At 42.0% G+C, this 19,973-nt stretch overlaps 1 protein-coding gene across 2 annotated transcripts in view; it reads left to right on the top strand.

The window, feature by feature from the left end:
• Positions 1-19,973, top strand: part of LOC146361558 (BCL-6 corepressor-like) — a 72,071-nt gene that overhangs the window by 43,773 nt on the left and 8,325 nt on the right. For both annotated transcript variants that reach the window (XM_084920675.1, XM_084920676.1), the window contains 4 exons: positions 2,952-3,307; positions 12,461-12,619; positions 19,050-19,216; positions 19,785-19,930. In XM_084920675.1, coding sequence (XP_084776801.1) covers positions 2,952-3,307; positions 12,461-12,619; positions 19,050-19,216; positions 19,785-19,930 — 828 coding nt within the window. The remainder of the gene's footprint in view (positions 1-2,951; positions 3,308-12,460; positions 12,620-19,049; positions 19,217-19,784; positions 19,931-19,973) is intronic.

Raw genomic sequence — 19,973 nt, 5'->3', positions numbered from 1 at the left:
AAATGTATTGACTCCGATTAACAGAATTTAATTTTTAAGTGACGTCCACATTTAGGTTGGACATACGTTGACAGCTGGCAACTTGGATAAAAAATACCATTAACACAAAGCCATGGAACTAATTTTTCTATCATATCTGGTAGGGCTGCACGATTTTGCATAAAATGAGAATCACGATTTTTTGGCTTAGAATTGAGATCACGATTCTCTCACGATTTTCTTTTCCAATATAAATATTTATTGCACTTATTAACTGCACATCAACTTCGTAACAGTTGAGACTGAACATAAAAACAATAAATAAACATAAAAACAACAAATGTCTCACGTTTTGTGGTTGCCGCAAAATGTTGTACTGCTTGAAATTCCGTCTCCACCGTTGCTCGACACTGCGTGTATAGAGCAGGTAGTGCAACAATAGAAAAATAGTTGCAGGACGGCACTGTGTAGCATTTGTCTAGGGTGTTGATCATTTTCCTAAATCCCTCGTTTTGCACAGTGTTGATGGGAGCCATATCTTTGGTCAGGTGATAAGTGATAGCCTCCGTAATTTCTTTGTGCCTGCGGGAGTTCGACGGGTAGGGGGAAGCGCTGTATAAGGTTCCCGTTATTGATGTTTGGGTGGTTGACCGGGACGGATTTTCTCCTGTCACTTTCTTGTCATCCCTGACGTATTCTCCGTTGTTTTTTCCCTGCTAATTTTAGCATCACACGGCACAGCTTCTGTATCACGTGGTATAAGGCTCCGCCCTTGTCATTTGTTGAGCAGGAAGAGTGAGCGCTTGTTTTCATGCAGATTACGTCCCGGATCAAAATGCGGTACAATCGTCGTCTTTTTTTTTTTTTTTTAAATCGTTGTCATTTGGAAATGAGATCGCACATAAGTATGAATCGAGATCGCGATTTTCTAACGATTAATCGTGCAGCCCTAATATCTGGTGTGATCTGTGTTTTAAACTGTCCTCATTTTCATTCATAACTCTAACTCAGCACTTCTAAGGGATATCATCATCCTTGATGTCCATCCAGCCTAAATCTCCATCAAGTCCCTGAGAAATCTTAGAACACGACATATTGTTCTAAAATAAATTAACTGTGGTGTATCACATCTTTGGAAGTTTCGTTTTTCTAGCCATACCTAGGCCTGTTTACTGCCACACCTGTTCTCAATCAAGAAATAACTTAAATAGGATCTGTTTGACAAAGTGGAGTAGACCAAAAGCTCCTCAAAAGCTAGACATCAAGCATAATCCAAGGAAATTCAGGAACAAATGAGAAAAGTAATTGTGATCTATCAGTCTGGAAAATATTATAAAGCCATTTCTAAAACTGTGGGATTCCAGTGAACCACAGCGAGAGCCATTATCCACAAATGGCGAAAGCATGGAACAGTGGTGAACCTTCCCTGGAGTGGCTGGCCAACCAAAATTACCCCAAGAGTGCAGTGAGGACTCATCCAAGAGGTCACAAAAGACCCCAGAACAACATCCAAAGAATTGCAGGCCTCAGTTAAAGTCACTGTTCATGGCTCTTCCATAAGAAACAACATTCATGGTTCATGGAACCAGGAATTTTGCTGTCTACAAAAACATCCTAAGAAGAATGTCCAGGCATCTGTTCATGACCTCAAGATGAAGTGCACTTCAGTCCATCTCTGAATGGCTTAAGAAGAACAAACTGAAGAATTTGGAGTGGCCTAGTCAAAGTCCTGACCTGAATCTGATTGAAATGCTGTTGCATGACCTTAAAAAGCTGGTTCATGCTCCAAAACGCTCCACTTTGACTGAATTACAATAATTCTGCAAAGATGAGTAGGTCAAAAATTCTCCACAGTGCTGTAAAAGACTCAGTTATGACAAACACTTGAATTGCAGTTGTCACTGCTAAGGGTGGCGTAACCAGTTATTAGGTTTAGGGGGCAATCACTTTTTCACACAGAGCTGTGTAGTTTTGTATTTTTTTCCCCCTTAATAATAAACACCTTCGTTTAGAAAGTGAATTTTGTGTTTGCTTGTGTTATCGTTGTCTAATATTTAAATTTGTTTAATGATCTGAAAAGAAATAAGTGTTACAAACATAAAAAATAGGAGATCAGAAAGGGGCCAAACACTTTTTCACAACAACTCTAGGTCTTCAATATATTCTCTGTCAGAAACAAGCCATCCTGTCTCTTTAACCCTCATCCATCCATCTATTATCTTGGCTTATCCAAAGTCAGGTTGTGGTGGCTAGCATCTCCCTTAGAGATAGGATGAAGAGTTCAGTCATTTGAGAGCAGCTCAGAATAGAGCCGTTACTCTTCCACAGCGAAAGGAGCCTATTGAGGTAGTTTGGACATCTGACAAGGGTGCCTCCTGGGTGAGATATCCCAGCCATGTCCAACCGGGAGGAGGCCCTGAGGAAGACCCAGGACACGCTGGAGGTTATATCGCTCTGCCGGCCTGGAGATGCCTAGGATGTTCCCCTGGAGAGAAGAGGATGTTGTACTTTCACCTACAAATTTGTTTCTAGAGATTACTGAATCCATAATATTTTCTCCTAGCATCATATAAATTGCACTTCAGGATTTAGTTTTATAAAAACTAAAATAGAATTAACAACCTCTGATTCAAGACTGAGATATCTGTTAGATGGATTGTGATAAAAAGTCATTCTTATCTCTGGATAAATTGGAATCACTGTGACCGTCAGCATTTTAATGTAACTTTAATTAGTGACCAGATACCTGCAGGACATGCGTTCTGTTCACAGCCAAAACAGTGATTTTATACCTAACATAATGCTTTTAGTCGTTGTTCAAGTATTTCCACCACGATAAACAAGTTGATACCTGATGACTTTTTTAAAAAATGATTATTAATATCATTTGTAATTTTGAATCATTTCTGCCATAATTTATGTTTTGACCAGAAACAATTCATCCCTGATTTGTCTTATGTTTTTTCTTTCAGTTTTCCACATGGCCCCCCATCCCTCATCTCCTACCCATCCACCCCGGCAACCATCCAGCTCTGTACCTCGGCAACCGGCTCCCACATCTTTTGCCACCTTCACTTCCTTCCACCTTCAGGACAAGCATCAGAAGTTGAAGGAGAGCCGCAAGGTGTCAAATTTCCTTCCTTCCTTGCCTTCTCTTCCTCCCTCTTTCTCTTCATCACCTGACCCCCATCCATTCCGCTGCCATGATGATGACCCAGACAAGCCGAAAGGCAAGCGTCCCTGCAAGACGAAACACACCGGAGGAGAAGCAGCAAAGGCGGAGGGACAAGACGAGGGTGGAAGTGATGAGGAAGAAAGGAACGGGAAGGTCCGTTTTTTTGTTTTTTTCTCTTTATAAAATATGATTTATTTATTATTTATTTAGAACGAATGGATTTTTGAAGGACACCTTGAATAGAACTGTGAGCATCTGAGAGAAAGTGCAAGAGGTCATCTGTGTATATGCTTAGTTTATGTGCTCTATTTCTTCCGCTGCGTATTAGCAAGGGGATTACTGGCCACATCAAAAGAATAGAGGACAAGACCTCTGACTCATTTCCTCTCAAAATATAAATAGAAAAGTGTGATTCATTTTATTTTGCCATCACACATAAAAATAATGAGACAGGCAGGCCACCTTAGATTTAAACTGCCACCCTTCAAATGCACACAAATGTGGAGAAATTGAGTTTGTTTTTGGTTTTTTTGTTTACTTAAATGCAGAAATGGTAATACATGCAAATGATGTGACTCAGAATGACTCAAACGCCCACACACTCACCCAGAGGGATGATGTCAAGAGGGAGCGCTTGTTTAACTCCTTGATATCGTTTTATATCTGTAGTAATACACCATAGCTGAAGGTAAAAGTGTCTAAATCAGGTGCTCGTCTGTGGACCGAAAAGAAAAGGGCATCTGGAACCGTTGTTTTATATTTGGTAAAACAAGTCCAGGTCACAACACCCACCAGTCTCTCTGGACAAAATGGTCCCTATAGGTTTGAAATACGATGGCTAGAAGTCAAAGTCTATGAGATAAGTGTGAGATATCCTAATCCTCAAGAGAAGTCTAAGCTAAAATGCCCATAAAACCAGTAACCAGTTCAAGATACCCATAAAACTGTCTTGGTATAATGACAAAACCTAAACGAGTCGCACATGACTAAAACAAGATGGCAACAAGTCCAAGTAAAAGCATAATTTCTGCAGAAAGGGCCAGGACGGTTTTCCAACACTCTATTTTTCTGTCTTGTTGTTTGTCCTCCCTCTCGTCTCTTTTCCGTCTCTGTTAATCGCTGCAATTATCGTCCTGATTGGAGCTCACTGGGAAAACTCAGCAGGGACGTATGTGTGTTTTTACTGTCTGCGTGTATGTGTGTGTGCATGCGCGTGTAATTCAATTCGCTGCAGATTAAACTGAAGGAGAGAGAGAGCGAAGGAAGGAGGGAGGGATGGAGTGACTGAAGGTTATGAAGGAAGAATAATATTCTCCGCATGTACTGCTGGTGTGCGTGTGTGTGTTCATACTGTGTGTGTGTGCGGGCGGAGGATTGTGTCGTTTTGACAGCTGCTGCACCGGAGATTTCCTCCGGGCAGCGAGGACACAAACACACGCTCACACACGCACACACTTTCTCTCTCTTCTCGCTCAGCCCTCCTCCTCCTTGTTGGAGTCTGCTGCGCTAGAAAACACACACACCTCCAGGGCAAAGCTCGCATCCTGTTTGCCGATGCGTGGCGGCGAGCGGCTTCGTTTGACAGACGCCTGCACACGCACATTACACACTCACACAAACACCCTGACACACATAAAAACATTAACACGCACACACCGTCTGGCTGCTAAGCGGTGGAGGCTGTTGCAGTGGCGTCAGCAGCTCAGCGCTGCATTTTCATCCAGCTCTACCTGCTTCTGATTTGATTAAAAGTACAGAATATATTTGTGTATATTTAGGTTTGTTTCTGCTTAAATACAACAGAAAATACTTTTCATCACTGGAAAAAGATCAAGAAAATGTCCTCATTTATTAAAGTGACCAATTAATTTTAATGTAAATATATTAGGACCATTATCAAATTGCTTCTGCCAATATTGTGAATGTTTAGTGTTTGTTGGTCTTGGTTTTGTTTTTCATTAATCTGGCAGTTCTGCCAAAGAGCTGCTGAGCGATGAACACTTGTTGAACTCACAGCCTTGAACCTTAATGTCAAAATAATTAACTCTTTGCAGGAACCAGTATCCTCTGGTTGGCTGATAGTTGTGTAGTGTTGTGCAGTAGTAGTATTTGCGTTGTTAGTTTAGATCTGATTTCCCAGTTTGCCGCTATATCCAGTTTACTCTGCCGATACAAAAGAGAGAAGTCATCTTGCTTTTTCGCCAAATCGTCCAATTCTGACCTCCTTGTTGTTTGCATGATGGACAGGCTGATAGATGTGGTCAGGCAGGAGTCTCCATGGACTGTGATGTTTGAAGATGACACTGTGATCTGTAGTCAGAGGAGACATTAGAAGTAGTTAAAGTTGATGAGTTTAAATTCCTGGGGTCAACCATCCAAAGTAAAAGACAGTGCATAAGAGAGCTGAAGAAGAGAGTGCAGGGAGGGTGGAGTGGGTGGAGACAGGTGTGCGGGGGGATTTGTGACAGGACAGCAGCAAGACTGAAAGGGAAGGTTTACAAGATGGTAGTAAGAATTGCTGTGATGTATGTGATGTATGGTTTGGAGATGATGGCACTGACGAAAAGACGAGGCTGAGCTGAAGATGTTTAGATTTTAATTGACAAGATTAGAGACTGGACAAGATTAGAAATGAGTACATCTGCGGTAGAGCTGCTGAGGTTGAGCATTCTGGAGACAGAGAAGCAAGGCTGAGATGGTTTGGACATGTCCAGAGGAGGGATAGTGGATATATAGAGCAAAGGATGGAGATGGAGCTGCCAGGCAGGAAGAAAAGAGGAAAAACTCAGAGAAGATTCATGGATGCAGTGAAAGAGGACAGAGGCAGAAGATTGGTGCAACAAAAGAAGAGGCTAGAGGAAGACTGAGATGGAGGCAGATGATCCCTTAGGAGCAGTCTAAAGATGGAGAAGAAGAAAATATCCAGCTGATTGGATCTGACTGTGCTTATGTTAAACGGCATGTGTTGCGGAGTCATTTCTTGGCACATATTGGGCCCCTTACTGGTGGGGCATTGTTTAAACACCATAGCCTACCTGAGACTTGGTGCTGGCCATATCCAGCAGCAGGATAACGCATCGTATCTCAAAGTTCAGATGATCAGGTTTTTTGAACATGATAGTGAGTTCATTGTGCTCAAACTGCCTGCACAATCACCAGATCTTAATCCAAAAGATCAGCTTTGTGGTGGAATGGGAAATTTCCATCATGGGTGTGGAGTTGAAAAATCTGCAGTAACTGTTTAATGCTATCATGTCAACATGGACCAAAATCTCTGAGGAATGTTTCCAGCACCTTGTTGAATCTGTGTCATGGTCAATTAAGGCATCTGGATGCAAATTGGGGTCCAATCCAGTGAACTGGGTAATTCATTAGCTGGTGGGTGTGTAGAAGATTCAAAAAGTACATCAAAAATGCCAGATGTTGCATGTTCTTTTAGCAAAAATGATCACAGTATAGTAAGCCAAATAACCTAAAGTTGGTAGATGGTAGTATGTACAACCAGTCTAAAACAAGCTTAAAAGACAATCCAAGACTTCAATAGTAGGTCAAAATCCAATTCCAAGATAAAATCCACAACCAACCCCGAAATACATCTCAAATACATCTTGAGCCAAAGACCAAATCCACTGCCGTCTAAAGCCTGGTCCAAAGTCAAATTCAGAATCAGTCCAAAACTAAACTAAATTTTTTTTTTTCAAAAATTAGTCCAGACCGTGTCTAAAACCAGTTTGAAACCAGTTCCAAGATCAAATTTGCAGCCAGTCCACTACACACTCTGGAACAATTCCAAAACTGCAGTAAACGCCAGGACCGCCTCCTACAACGCGGGTCTCGCTACTGGCGATATGAGCGCCTACAAAGCGGCCTCATACGGCGTGCGGCGCGTGGTGAGAGATGCCCAACGCCGGTACCGGGAGCGTGTGGAGTCCCGCTTCCACCAGGGCGACACACGGAGTATGTGGCACGGACTACGCACCATTACGGACTACAAAGCCAGGGACACTGCGCCGATCAACGCCGACTCTGCATTCACCAACGAGCTGAATCAGTTCTACGCCCATTTCGAGGTTAGCCAGGCGGCTAATGCTATCTACCGCCTGAATACCGAGGACAGTGACGTCATCAGCGAGAGACCGGTGACCAGCATCGCAGAGCATGACGTCCGAGCGGCATTGAGGAGAGTGAACACAAGGAAAGCGGCGGGGCCAGACGGCATCACCGGCCGTCTGCTGCGCTGCTGTGCTGACCAGCTAGCAGGTGTGTTCACTTACATCTTCAACGAGTCCCTGGCGAAGTCTGTGATCCCCACATGCTTCAAAAGATCCACCATTATCCCTGTGCCCAAGAACAGCAAACCCTCATCCCTGAACGATTACCGGCCAGTTGCATTGACCTCGGTAGTAATGAAGGTGTTTGAGAGGCTGCTGAAGAACATCATCTCCTCCTCCATCCCAGACACCACAGATCCGCTGCAGTTCGCCTACCGATCCAACAGATCCACAGAGGATGCCATCGCCCACGTCCTGCACACCACCCTCAGCCACGTGGACAAGAAACAGGGTAACTATGTGCGAATGCTGTTTGTTGATTACAGTTCAGCGTTTAACACAATAGTGCCCTGCAGACTGTTCACAAAGCTCAGGGATCTGGGACTTAACAGCCGTCTATGTGCATGGGTGTTGGATTTCCTCACTGGCAGAACTCAGGTGGTGAGGGTGGGTAGATGCGTCTCTAACAGCATCACCATCAACACAGGAGCACCTCAGGGATGTGTCCTCTCGCCACTGCTCTACTCCCTCTACACTTCAGACTGTGTGGCCACCCATGGCTCCAACACCATTGTGAAGTTTGCTGACGACACAGTGGTGTTGGGTGCCATCTCCAACAACGATGAGGCGGCCTACATGGATGAAGTGAAGAATCTGGCATCATGGTGCCAGGACAACCACCTCCAGCTGAATGTCGGCAAGACCAAGGAGCTGGTGGTGGACTTCAGAAGGGGTCAGCACAGAGACTACAAGCCCATTATCATCAATGGAGCTCCAGTGGAGAGGGTGCAGTCCTTCAAGTATCTTGGTGTCCACATCTCCTCAGACCTGACATGGGCTGCCCACATTCAGGTCCAGACCAAAAAGGCTAGGCAGCGCCTGTATCACCCACGACAACTGAGGAAGTTCAGGGTCTCTCCAAAGATCCTCAGGATTTTCTATACAGGCGCTGTGGAGAGCATCCTCACACAGAACATGACATCGTGGTTTGGGAACAGCTGTGTGAAGGACCAAAGAGCTCTCCAGAGAGTGATCCGTACAGCAGAACGCTGCTGCAGGATTGCTCTCCCCCCGCTTCAGGACACCTACACCAGGAGATGCCGGACTAGAGCAGCGCAGATACTGAAGGACCCGTTCCATCCTGGCAACAAACTGTTCCAACTTCTGCAATCTGGTAGAAGGTTCCGCATCATCCGGGCAAGGACAGAGAGACTCAAGAGGAGCTTCTATCCCCAAGCCATCCGGGCCCTAAACACACACATACCCGCCCTCTCACATCATCTATAATTGAATGAGACAGGACTCTCTTCCAGACACTCTAAACCAAGGCACAATGTACATTCCAAATTCCTTTAATTTTAAATATGTTTATATTGTCTATTCTGTAAAATAGTCAGATGTCTATTCATATTAATGTACAGAATTCACCTGCTTGCTGCTACTACTGCACATTCACCCAATGTATATACTATTTATATATATATATATAATGTTCTTCCTCTACCCCCCCCCCATTTTTGCACATGTCGAGGCGCGTGTCAGGCTACATTTCACTGTGTGTTATACTTGTATAACTATGCATGTGACAAATAAAGAACCTTGAACCTTGAACCCTGAAAAAAACAACTGCAAATCTATTCTAAACCCAGAAACCAGTCCAAGGTCGAAATCACAATTTGTTTAAAATCAGTCCAATACTGTCAGTGTTGGGAAGGTTACTTTTAAAATGTATTCCACTACAGATTACAGAATACATGCCCCAAAATGTAGTTTGTAACGTATTCCGTTACGTTACTCAATGAGAGTAACGTATTCTGAATACTTTGGATTACTTAATATATTATTATTATTGTCGTAGCCGAAAAATAGCTTTACTTTGTTGTCTGGGTCAACTTTGCTAGCGTGAGACAGAGAGAGGCGTTGAAAGGCTGCTCCAACGGAACTTATTGTTTTGGAGGAAAACACGAACACGGTGTACAGTCAAGTCTTAATAGCCAAAGGTGGAAAGTAACGAATTACATTTACTTGCGTTACTGTAATTGAGTAGTTTTTTTGTGTATTTGTACTTTTTAAAGTCATTTTCCAAGTCGGTAATTTTACTTTTACTTAAGTATATTTTTTAAAAAGTATTGTACTTCGCTACATTTTCAATCACACCCGTTACTGAGTAAATTAAAAGAACAAACAAAAACAAAAAAACAACATTGCGCTTCGGAAATACTGCAGGGAATGATGGGTAGTAGAACAAATTAGCGTTGGGTCACGATAAAAATGGAGTCTGACATCGGTGGTACGGATCCAGCGAAAAAAGAAACCCCATCGAATTCTGCTGACCCTGAACTCGAAGAAACCGATGTGAACCCCTGGCCGTATTTAAGGGACCATTTTGGCTTCAAGTCCAAGAAAGGCAACAGCTTTATTATGCAGTGTAAGCTGTGTTTGCCCAGAGAGACCGAGTTAGCAGCTTTTAAAAATTCCACATCAAACCTGCACAAGCATGTAGAGGTAAGTTAAATGAAACTTGTACATTTATTTTAGCAAAAAAGGCTGTGCTCAAGTTAATCACATTAAGTTAAGACATAAGCTGTTATTGGGCACGTTGTTGTCCACGCAACTTAAAATATTTTTACTTGATTGGTAAATTGCCAAAAGAAAATGTGTTCACTTTTCCTGTTTGTTAATAATAATAATTTATTTTAGTTAAATTAGACAGAAGACAGAAGCGGCTACTTTCTTACTTAACCCACATATGTTCACACTGCAGGCAAAAGAATAACATGTGCTATGTGCAGAGGTGTTTTTTTCTGTTCTCAAACTGTTCTCCCTGTTGGAGCTCAGTCTAGGGGGACTTATTTTTTTCTCCTTATCTTTCCTCACGTGGTGCATTTTCCATCGTTATACCTCTCTGACCTGTCTTCCCCATGTGATGTTTGTGTAATGTATGTATGGTCGGAGGGTAAGATGACGCTGGCAAAGGTCGGCAACCTTAACCCAATTTCCTTCGGGGTCAACCCCGAATTGCTCCTCAAAATTAACAGAGCAGGGCCAAGTTTAAAAAATTAAAACACATTTTTATAGCAGCTGCCGTACAGCTCAATTCAGTACTTGTTCTCTTATTTGACAGTTTAAAACACATTCACATGTAAAAGAATTATATGGTTCTGACAGTTTGGTTGGTTGGTTTGGTGACCATTATCCATTTTGATGTATAGACTTGCAGTTTAACTGCCACTGCACTTTAATTTGTAAAGTTTTTCTTTTAATTAAAAAACAGCTACTTTGAGATTTATCCCATTGTCTTTTTTGCACTACTCAGAAGAGGCTGTCCTCCTGCTGACAAAAAAGTAACTATGTAACTTTTACTCTGAGTAAATTTTAAATGAGCTACTTTTTACTTTTACTTGAGTAAATTTTTAGACAGGTAATTTTACTTGTACTTGAGTAAAATTTCAGCAAAGTAATAGTACTTTTACTTGAGTAAAATATTTTAGTACTCTTTCCACCTCTGTTAATAGCGTACTTACAACTGGGCTCGTCAGGCACTCTTCTTGGCTGCAGTGGTTATTATTATATTTACATGCTTCCAGCTCCCGTTTCTGCTCGATGACAACTCGTAGTTTTCCACTCTCCTTTTTCTCCCTCCTCGCGCTCACAGACACATAACGTGTATAGCAGTCCATTCTCCCTGCAGCACGGACTACACTGCCATAAGGCTACATTCTTTAGGGCTATGACTGTAGCATTCTGCCTATTAGCTTAGCACAACAACAACAACAAAAAGGGCTCTCTCACCCAGGAAACACGCAGTCGCACAGAGAGCGCGCGTCACCCTGTAACCATGGCAACCGTAACGCTGCCGCCTGGAACAACAGAACATAGCTGTCAAACAAAACCCAAACAGTCCTGACCCGCGACAATATGAAACAGGAAAATACCGCTGTGTAATCCATTTATTTCAGCAAAGTAACTGTATTCTAATTACCACCTTTTTAAACGGTAACTGTAACGGAATACAGTTACTCATATTTTGTATTTTAAATACGTAATGGCGGTACATGTATTCCGTTACTCCCCAACACTGAATACTGTAGTATTCAGTGTTGGGTAAAATAGTAGTAGTAGAATAAGATCAAAACCAGTTCCAATATTTAGTCCAAAACCAGATTAAAACCCTTTCAAAAGCAGTTGAAAACCAAGTTAAAATCTATATAACAGTGGTCCAAAAAACCTTGTAAATACCACCTTAAAACTAATAACATATTAACCAAATGTGAAGCCAGAACCCTGAGCTCCAAAAATTATCTAATTTTATGAGATGATGTGAAAAAATTCACACAGGAGCTGCAGCAAGTTCTCCAAGTCCAAAAAGTTGTGCAGAGAACTGATCATCAAGAACACATGAGAACCTAAAATGACACCACGTGGAACCCCACACAAGAAAAAAGACGTTACTAATCCTGCTAAAGCTTTTCTTTGTTGTGCGTTAGAGTCAAAGTGTGATCCTGAGTGGCAACAGCGCACAACAACACGCCTGAGGAAACAAGATAAAGAGGAAACACATGAAGGGGAACAGTGGGGAGAGGGGCGAGAGAGGCATGCCAACAGCGAGGAGAGGGAGAGAGAATCCTAATTTGTTCCTCCTTTGCTCTGTCTTTTACTTTAAGACAAACCATCACTCCCTCCTCCTCTTCCTCCTTCTCCTCCTCCATCTCCTCCTGAGCTTTCTGTCATCAGCCTCAGGCTTCAGTTCACACACACACTCACAAAGGAAAACACACACACACACAAATCACACGAAAACAGAGTCGCGGGAGCAGAGGTGGTGACAGTGCTATTTTCAACCGAGCCTGAAAAAGTAGAGCTGTGCGTGTGTGCTTTCGAGGGGGGGGGGGGATGTGGCAATGACAGATGTAGAAAGAAAGTGAGCACATGTTTTTGTGTGTGTTTAATTGTTTTGTGGGTATAAAAAAAAAAACTCAAGCACATGTTAATCACTTTAAATGTCATCTTTTTTTTCCTCCAAACACACACACAGGTCGCTCTGTCAGACTCATCTCGCTCGCCCAGTCATCGACCTCCTTCCCCACAACACACCCACAACGCCCGTCCCGTCCCTCCAGAGGTGCGCCGGCTCATTGTGAACAAAAACGCCGGAGAGACGCTGCTACAGCGAGCCGCCCGGCTGGGATACGAGGTAATAAAATGCAGACACGCACACACACACAGGTGTACGGAGAGGTGGGTAACAGTTTTAAATTAGGCAGTCACAACTGTTGGTTATACGTGCAAATTTGATTGACTTTAGTTCAGTTTGTAACATTTTAGTCCATTTATTTATCGGGGCTATTTTTGGCTAGTTTCCCTCGAGGACAATGTAGTCCATTTTCCCCTTGAGAGCTATTTTAGTCCAGTTTCCCTGGACCCAAGTAAACTGCATGTTGTGTAGGGATAGGTATCGTTTAGGTTTTATCCAATACCGGTGCCAAACCGGTACTTTTGAAACGGTGCCGGTGCTTAAACGGTGCTCAAACCGGTGCTTAAAGAATGGAGAACACAAAATTGGTCCAAAAACCTCTCATGTTCAGCTGTTTTTTGTAAAAAGATAACAATGTTAGCCTTTTCTGCAGCTATGGGGCATATATGATATCACTCTTGGCTGGAAGCAGTGCTTAATCAATGGAAAACACACAAACTTTGTCCAAAAACCTCTCATGTTTAGCTGTTTTCCACTTTTTCTTTGGTCATTTTAGCCTTTTTGGCCAGGGTGAAGGGAGTATCTGCCATCAAACAAGAAGACAGCCGCATGTAGCTATGATGATGTTTGCTAGTTCACCTTACATGCATTAATGTAATAACGTGGTTAGCCTACTCAACGTAAATTACACACGAACAACATTAAGCTACTCACGCAGAGAAGCTGCTGCTGCTGCTGCCATCATCATCCTCATCATTTCTGCTACACTGGCAGGGCTACGGCTACACCCGCAGTAGATGTGCACGGTGTGAGGTCTCGCAGTAAGCTATCAAATACGGTGCATTTCTCAGTCAGGTGTTTCATCAGATTTGAGGTGTTACCTCCTTTGCACAGTATCACAGTATCAGCTTAAAGCACTTGTTGCAGGCTGCTGAGTTTGCATCTTTTGCTGTGAAGTACAGCCAGACTTTTGACCGCTTTGCCTTGGACATTTTTAATCTGTAGCTCTGCTCTAAAAGAACGTACGTACCTGGACCCGCCTACTATCCTCGGAAACGTAAAATGAATGGCTAGAATCTAAAGTGTATCACAGCTCAGGAAAAAAAGCACCGAAATAAAGCACCGAAATGTGTGCTGCTTTTCGGTCTGGTTACTACCGTTTATGTCAGAACCGGTGCCATCATGGCAACGGATACCGGTACCCATCCCTAATGTTGTGTGTCTCGCAGTGTAAAAAGCACTTAAAGGATAGTTAAGAGTAAAGAGGTACAACTGGTGCCTTTACCATCTTAGTCCAGTTTTCCTCTTTGAGCGGGGTTTTGGCAGAGGTAGAAGCAAAAACTGAAGTTTGATGAAACCATTGAACAACACTTCTGGTCAGCATTGATTCTGGCAACCCATCAGGCAACTCTGGAGAATTTGTTTCCTGTTCATGTGTAGTTTCCTGTTTATGTGGAGGGGGTGGAGTGCTGCTGTCCTCAGCTGTGGATATGGTTGGAAAGGAATAATTTGAGGATCCCCTGAAACCCACTGACACGTCATCCACAGAGGAAGCAGTCTGGGGAGGATGACTCACACATTTCTGTTGTTAAAGTCTCTGAAGTAATTCAACAGCTGTTTATTGGACTGACTGGGGTAGAGGTTTCTCTTCTTAAGAAAGGCGACCGGAGGATGTTCTCCTTCAGCAGGATCCCACTCCTCAGTTTCTCTGAGAAGGTCAACATCAGGGCATACTCAAGGTGAGATTTCACCTATTGGTCAATCCTCAACTTTAGGTGGAAAGATGCAGTTTTCATCCTCGTTGTGGACTTGGAGAAGGTATTCAGCCATGTGCCTTGAGGTGTCCCGTGGGGAGGGATTCAAGGGTATGTGGTATCGGGCTTGTTGTCACAGGATATTTGGGTCCTGTACAGCCGCAGTGGTTGGTGGTCTTAGACTTTTGTCTCTGCTTTCTTTTGTCTCTGCTTTTGCAGATTGTGTGGTTTTGTTGGATTTACTGAGCCATGACCTCTAGCTCACACTGAGGTGGTGTGCAGCCGAGTGTGAAGTGGCTGGAACGATAATTAGCACATTCAATTCTGAGGTTCTCAGCTGGAAAAGGATGAAGCCCACTCCAGGATGACAGCAAGTTTCACATGAAGTAAAGCTAATAACGCTGTTCAGAAGTTCATAATTGAGGGAAGATTCGAGCAAGACATTGACAGACAGATTGGTGAAGATGCTGTAGATTTACTGGTTGATTTGCCCTCAAACATAAACATGAGCTGTGAGTAGTGACCACAAGAAAGCTCATCACAGCCAGCTGTAGATGCCTCCTTGGTGAGATGTTCAACTGGTAGGAGACCCAGGACATGTTGGAGAGATTAGGTCCGTTGGCTGATTTGGAAATGCCTTGCTGTCCCTGTTGTCTGAAGAATTGGCATCTTTGCTTAAACTGCTGCCTCTCTTACATGAAAATCTGAGTCCAGTTTTCCTCTCTGACATGTAAGTCTAGTTTTCCAGTCCAGTTATTCTTTGTTATATTTTTATCCAACTGTCTTCAGTGGTTTTTTTAAATGTCATTCTCATCAGTAAATTCAGTTCTGATTATAAACTCTAAGAACAAGAACAAAACATCACTGAATTCATGGCTTCTGGATTGTTGCATCAAAATGCTTTAAAAATAAATGTTGTTTTTTTTATCTTTTTGATGTCAGGCTAAAAGAAAATCTTTTCGTTTTTTAGATTTTAGTTTGGCATTATGAACATCAGACATGTACACCGAAATACACTTGGACGTTTTCACACATTCATCCATTCATCCTCCTCCGCTGAGCATTGTTCTGCCTCACTCACTCCTTTTCTTAGCAGAGATCATTAATTCACACACTCCTCCTCTCGCCTTCCTTGAACTTTAATCCCCCGCTTCCAGATGAAAAAGATTAGAGAGAGACTTGCTTCCCATCCTTTCACATCCCCTCTCTCTCTAATTGAATTAGCCCTCGGCTCACCACTCACTCATTCCTCTTTTTGCCTGGTTTGATTCATTTTTCATCAAAATGAAGTCTCACCTTCATTTAAACACAAACTAAAACGCACGTGTGTACCGATCTACAGCAACAATATTTTCAAATTACCGAAGCAATAATTGGATCCGTAAGGAACAGTTAAAAGAGATAAAAATCAGGCACTGGTCTCGTTATTGCAAGTGCAGAAATAGTGAAAAAGTGTGTAAAGAGTCTCAGCTTTTCTTTGCCGCATTTCAGAGCAGCAACAGTTGATCAAGAAGATGACTGCAGTTCATAATCAAAGCAAAAAACTGATGCTTTCATGTTCTCAAATGTGAAATTTTGCTGTAAAGTGAATGGGTTTTTCTTTTCTTTTCTTTTTTTTGCTGATTGTACAAAAAATGGAAAGGCTCCTCTGTGTTCTTGAATGATAATTGGAAATGAAAATACTCATCAGATGCAGAACCATTTTAAAACATTGCATGACCAAGAAAAAAAAAATCAGACAGTGTAATATTATATTGGACCATGTTTAGCTTTGATAACAACACAAGTGCATCATGGCATCGTTTCAATAAGCTTCCGTCCAGTTTTGCATAATTTTTCACCAGGATTGTGAACACATGAACAGATGATGAGTAAGACTGTTGTATAAAGACTTCTACAGCACATCCCAAAGATTCTCAGTAGGGTGAAGGACTGAACTCTGTGCCGGCCAAATCATGTGTAAAAAAATAAATAAAATATAAAATGATGTCACATGCTCCCTGAAACACTCAGTGTGAGCCCGATGAATCCTGCCATTGTTTTCTGGGAAGATGCCCGCGCCATCAGGGGAAAAACTGTTGATTATTCAGTCCGATTGTCAGCTGATGTCATTTTTTGTGCACATAATATCACTGAACCTCGACCTGACCAACTGATGCAACAGATAATATTGTTGCCCACTTAGATTTGTACATTAGGCAACAGGCGTGATGGGTGCCTCACTTCATCCACCTCTCATCGTACCTTTATGCACCCATACCTCTGCAACAGGCTAAATCTGAACTCATCAAACGCTATGACATTTTCCATTGCTTGAGAGTCCGGTCTATGTATGTTCCCTAGCAAACTAAAGCCTTTTTTTCTGATTAACCTCATGATAATTGGTTTTCTTAAAGTTATCTACAGTGTATCAGACAGTGTAATATTATATTGGACCACATTTAGCTTTGGTCCCGTTCCCTTGACTTCTTGGTTTTCCTTCACCATCAGAATGCCAAGAAAACCAGCCAACTACCAAAATTACCTCTAAATGATGCTGAACTGATGATTAATGAAGGTTTTTATTTTTATTGTTGTTTTTAATAATTTTAACATTAAACATCTGATTCAGAAAAGCCTGATAAAAATATCCACCTGCTAGTAAATATATGTTGTAAACTATTGTTGGAAGCAGGCTGATATTTCTGTCCCGCTTTCCTGGCTGTCATCTCAGGTAACATCAACTTGAATCTGTGACATTATGTTACAAACATCACAGCACTTCTTCTTTTTTTGTTATTTCACTCAAATTCACTCAATGGGCTTGAAAATTAGTTTGGGATTTTTGTTTTGTTTTGGGGGATTTTCAGGGTCACACACACACATTCACATGGTGTGAATATTTCATGCTCTGTGTGACGGCTCCTGTCAGGGCTCACAGGTGTCGCCTAGCTTCTCGCTCGCTTGCTCTCTCTCTCTCATTGAGGTGCAGCGGTGAAGCTAATGAGCTCAGTTTGCATATGAAGCCATCATCCATCATCGCATACACACACACATTAACACACAGGTTTCTGTGCACACGTATAGAAGAACAGAAACAGTGAGGCTTTAATTATATTCTTAAGGTGGAACTGCTCTTTGCTTGTAACATGATGTTTCCATGTTGGTATGTTCTCCATATATTGTGGGAATAATAAAGCCCTGTGAAACGAAAGTGTGACTGTGATTTGGTTGAGGTGGTTGGTTTTATTGTTTGTATAGATGACTGTATCATCTACATAGAGACAAATAAATATTACCACATTTTTTAACCCAACAAAACATTGTTTATCTGATCACTTTTTTGTGTGTTTGTGGTGATATATATTTAGTCCTGTGGAATTCTTGCAGAAGGTCAAGTGGGATGTGTGTGTGTGTGTGTGTGTGTGTGTGTGGGGGGGGGGGGGGGGGGGGGGGGGGGAGTCAGCATGAGTAAAGAGTGGAAATGATATTCACAATAAGTCAATTTTATATGTATTTTATTAATAAACTCTTTTCTTTATTTTGGAAATAATATTAGGCATTCTGTTGCTTTTTGTCATTTTTTTCTCTCCTGGATTTCAGTAACTTCTTGTGGTCGGTTGCTGATTGGTTCCAGCAACAGTGCACGATGTTTGTGGATTGATAACATATGGTGCAGCTAACAGAATTAATATTCCCATGATGAATTGAAGTCACATTCAGGGAAGATGGATTAAGTATCTGAATGTTGAGACGTTTCTACATTTGTTGTACAATTTGTAGTTATAATTTGCACTGTTAACTTGGAGACATCTTTTAAAGACAGGTTTGTAAAAATTTCTGGTGGCACTGGTTAGTAAATGTTGCCAAAAATCACCTCTTTCTAAAACCAGAGTTGCTACTGGTGGTCACGTTTGGCTAAGTCACACAGACCTAGAAAACAGCCAGAAACCCACTTGTCACTAAGAGAAAATCTGTATTTCCTGAATGGTTGGCAAGTACTTACTGGCAGTAACTAGGTAAAATTAGTCATAAGGTGGTATTTGATGCTGAACTAAAAACCTCTTTGAAATTGCTTTGTTCACTGGCAGATTGCTGCAGTCTGCAAATACTTACCAGCTACTTGCCAAATAATAGTGAGACCTGATAAAGTGCAAAGCAAAACAGAAATGGCAAACATTCACCTTCAAGGTAAGGTTGAGCCTTACAGCTGCAATCAGCACAATTTAAAAGGTACAACCTTTACTTTGAAGGTGACTAGTCCCCATTTATGGTTTGTATCAAACTTTGTGTCTTTGTAGACAAATCACCATTTTCCATGCAAACTGCAGAGGACTATGGCAGTCTACTAGAAAGTTTTTGATGCAGCATCCTTTTTAAAACAAATTTCATGTGGTGACTACCATCGGCCCTGAGCAACCACACAACAACTGGCAAGAAAAGACACTTTTTTTCCCCCTTGTGACCTGTGGTTTCCAGGGTATCATAGGGGATGTATTCACAGAGGTCTCAAGGCTTGTGTGACTGCAGCCTGACACAGCATCTTGCGCCTATAGCCAAAATTGTGCACACTGGACTATTGCAGAAGGATTACAACATTAGAATGAATGCAAGATGAAAAGTTGTTCATATTCTGTGATGAGTTTGTGACAGGAGGGAAAATTTACTGTGGTCTCAATTTGTTTCCACATTTGCAGGAGGTGGTCTTGTATTGTCTCGAGCGGCGAATCTGTGATGTCAACCATAGAGACAATGCTGGGTACTGTGCCCTACATGAGGCCTGTGCCCGTGGCTGGCTGGGCATTGTACGCCACTTGGTGGAGCATGGAGCCAATGTCAACTGCAGTGCTCAAGATGGAACCAGGTACCGTGCATCAAAGGAGATTTCTGCATTTGTTAGATTAAAATATAAAATTAAAGTGTAAATATGAGTTCTTGCACAGGTTTCCTGGATGTTTGAATCCTATCCACTATTGGTAATTCATGAAAGATGTGTAAATGGGGACAAAGCTGAAACTGAGGTCATTAAAAATCAGACGGACTTGCAGCAAACGTAAAAGTTTTGCAGGCTTAATCACATTTGAACCAAATTTGAGAAATAAATAACCTTTATAAATTTAGAAATTGCTATTATTGTTTGTCCATGTGAATACAGAGTCAGAAGTGTTTTAGATGCCTTATTATGTTTGAGCTAGTCCAAGAACTCAAATCCAGTTCAGATTCACATCTTAGTATCTACTTTATCTAAATTAAATAAGGTTATGTGAATATAATGGGTTATGTGTCTTCTTCCAGTGAGCACATTAATATTAGAAACTGTTAAGCATAAAATAAAGTAATTTAAAGTCAGGTAGCTGCTGCTGAAACAGATTTTAAAAAGTCCTTCAAGTGATGAGGACAGATTCAGTCTCTCTTTCTTCTTTTCTCATCAGGCCACTTCATGACGCTGTGGAAAACGACCACGTGGAGGTGGTGCGCTTCCTGTTGGCCTGTGGCGCTGACCCTACTCTGACCTCCTACTCAGGACGAGCACCAATCAACATGACCCACAGCGCTGCCATGGAAACCTTTCTGGAGGGTAGGACAATAAGGAGAAGGAAGAACATTTGTGTGTGCTGTCT

This window comes from Perissodus microlepis, chromosome 23, assembly GCF_051167445.1.
Source record: "Perissodus microlepis isolate ML-2025 ecotype Zambia chromosome 23, ASM5116744v1, whole genome shotgun sequence".
NCBI classification, from domain to species: domain Eukaryota; kingdom Metazoa; phylum Chordata; class Actinopteri; order Cichliformes; family Cichlidae; genus Perissodus; species Perissodus microlepis.
This window is presented reverse-complemented; position numbering and strand designations above follow the sequence as displayed.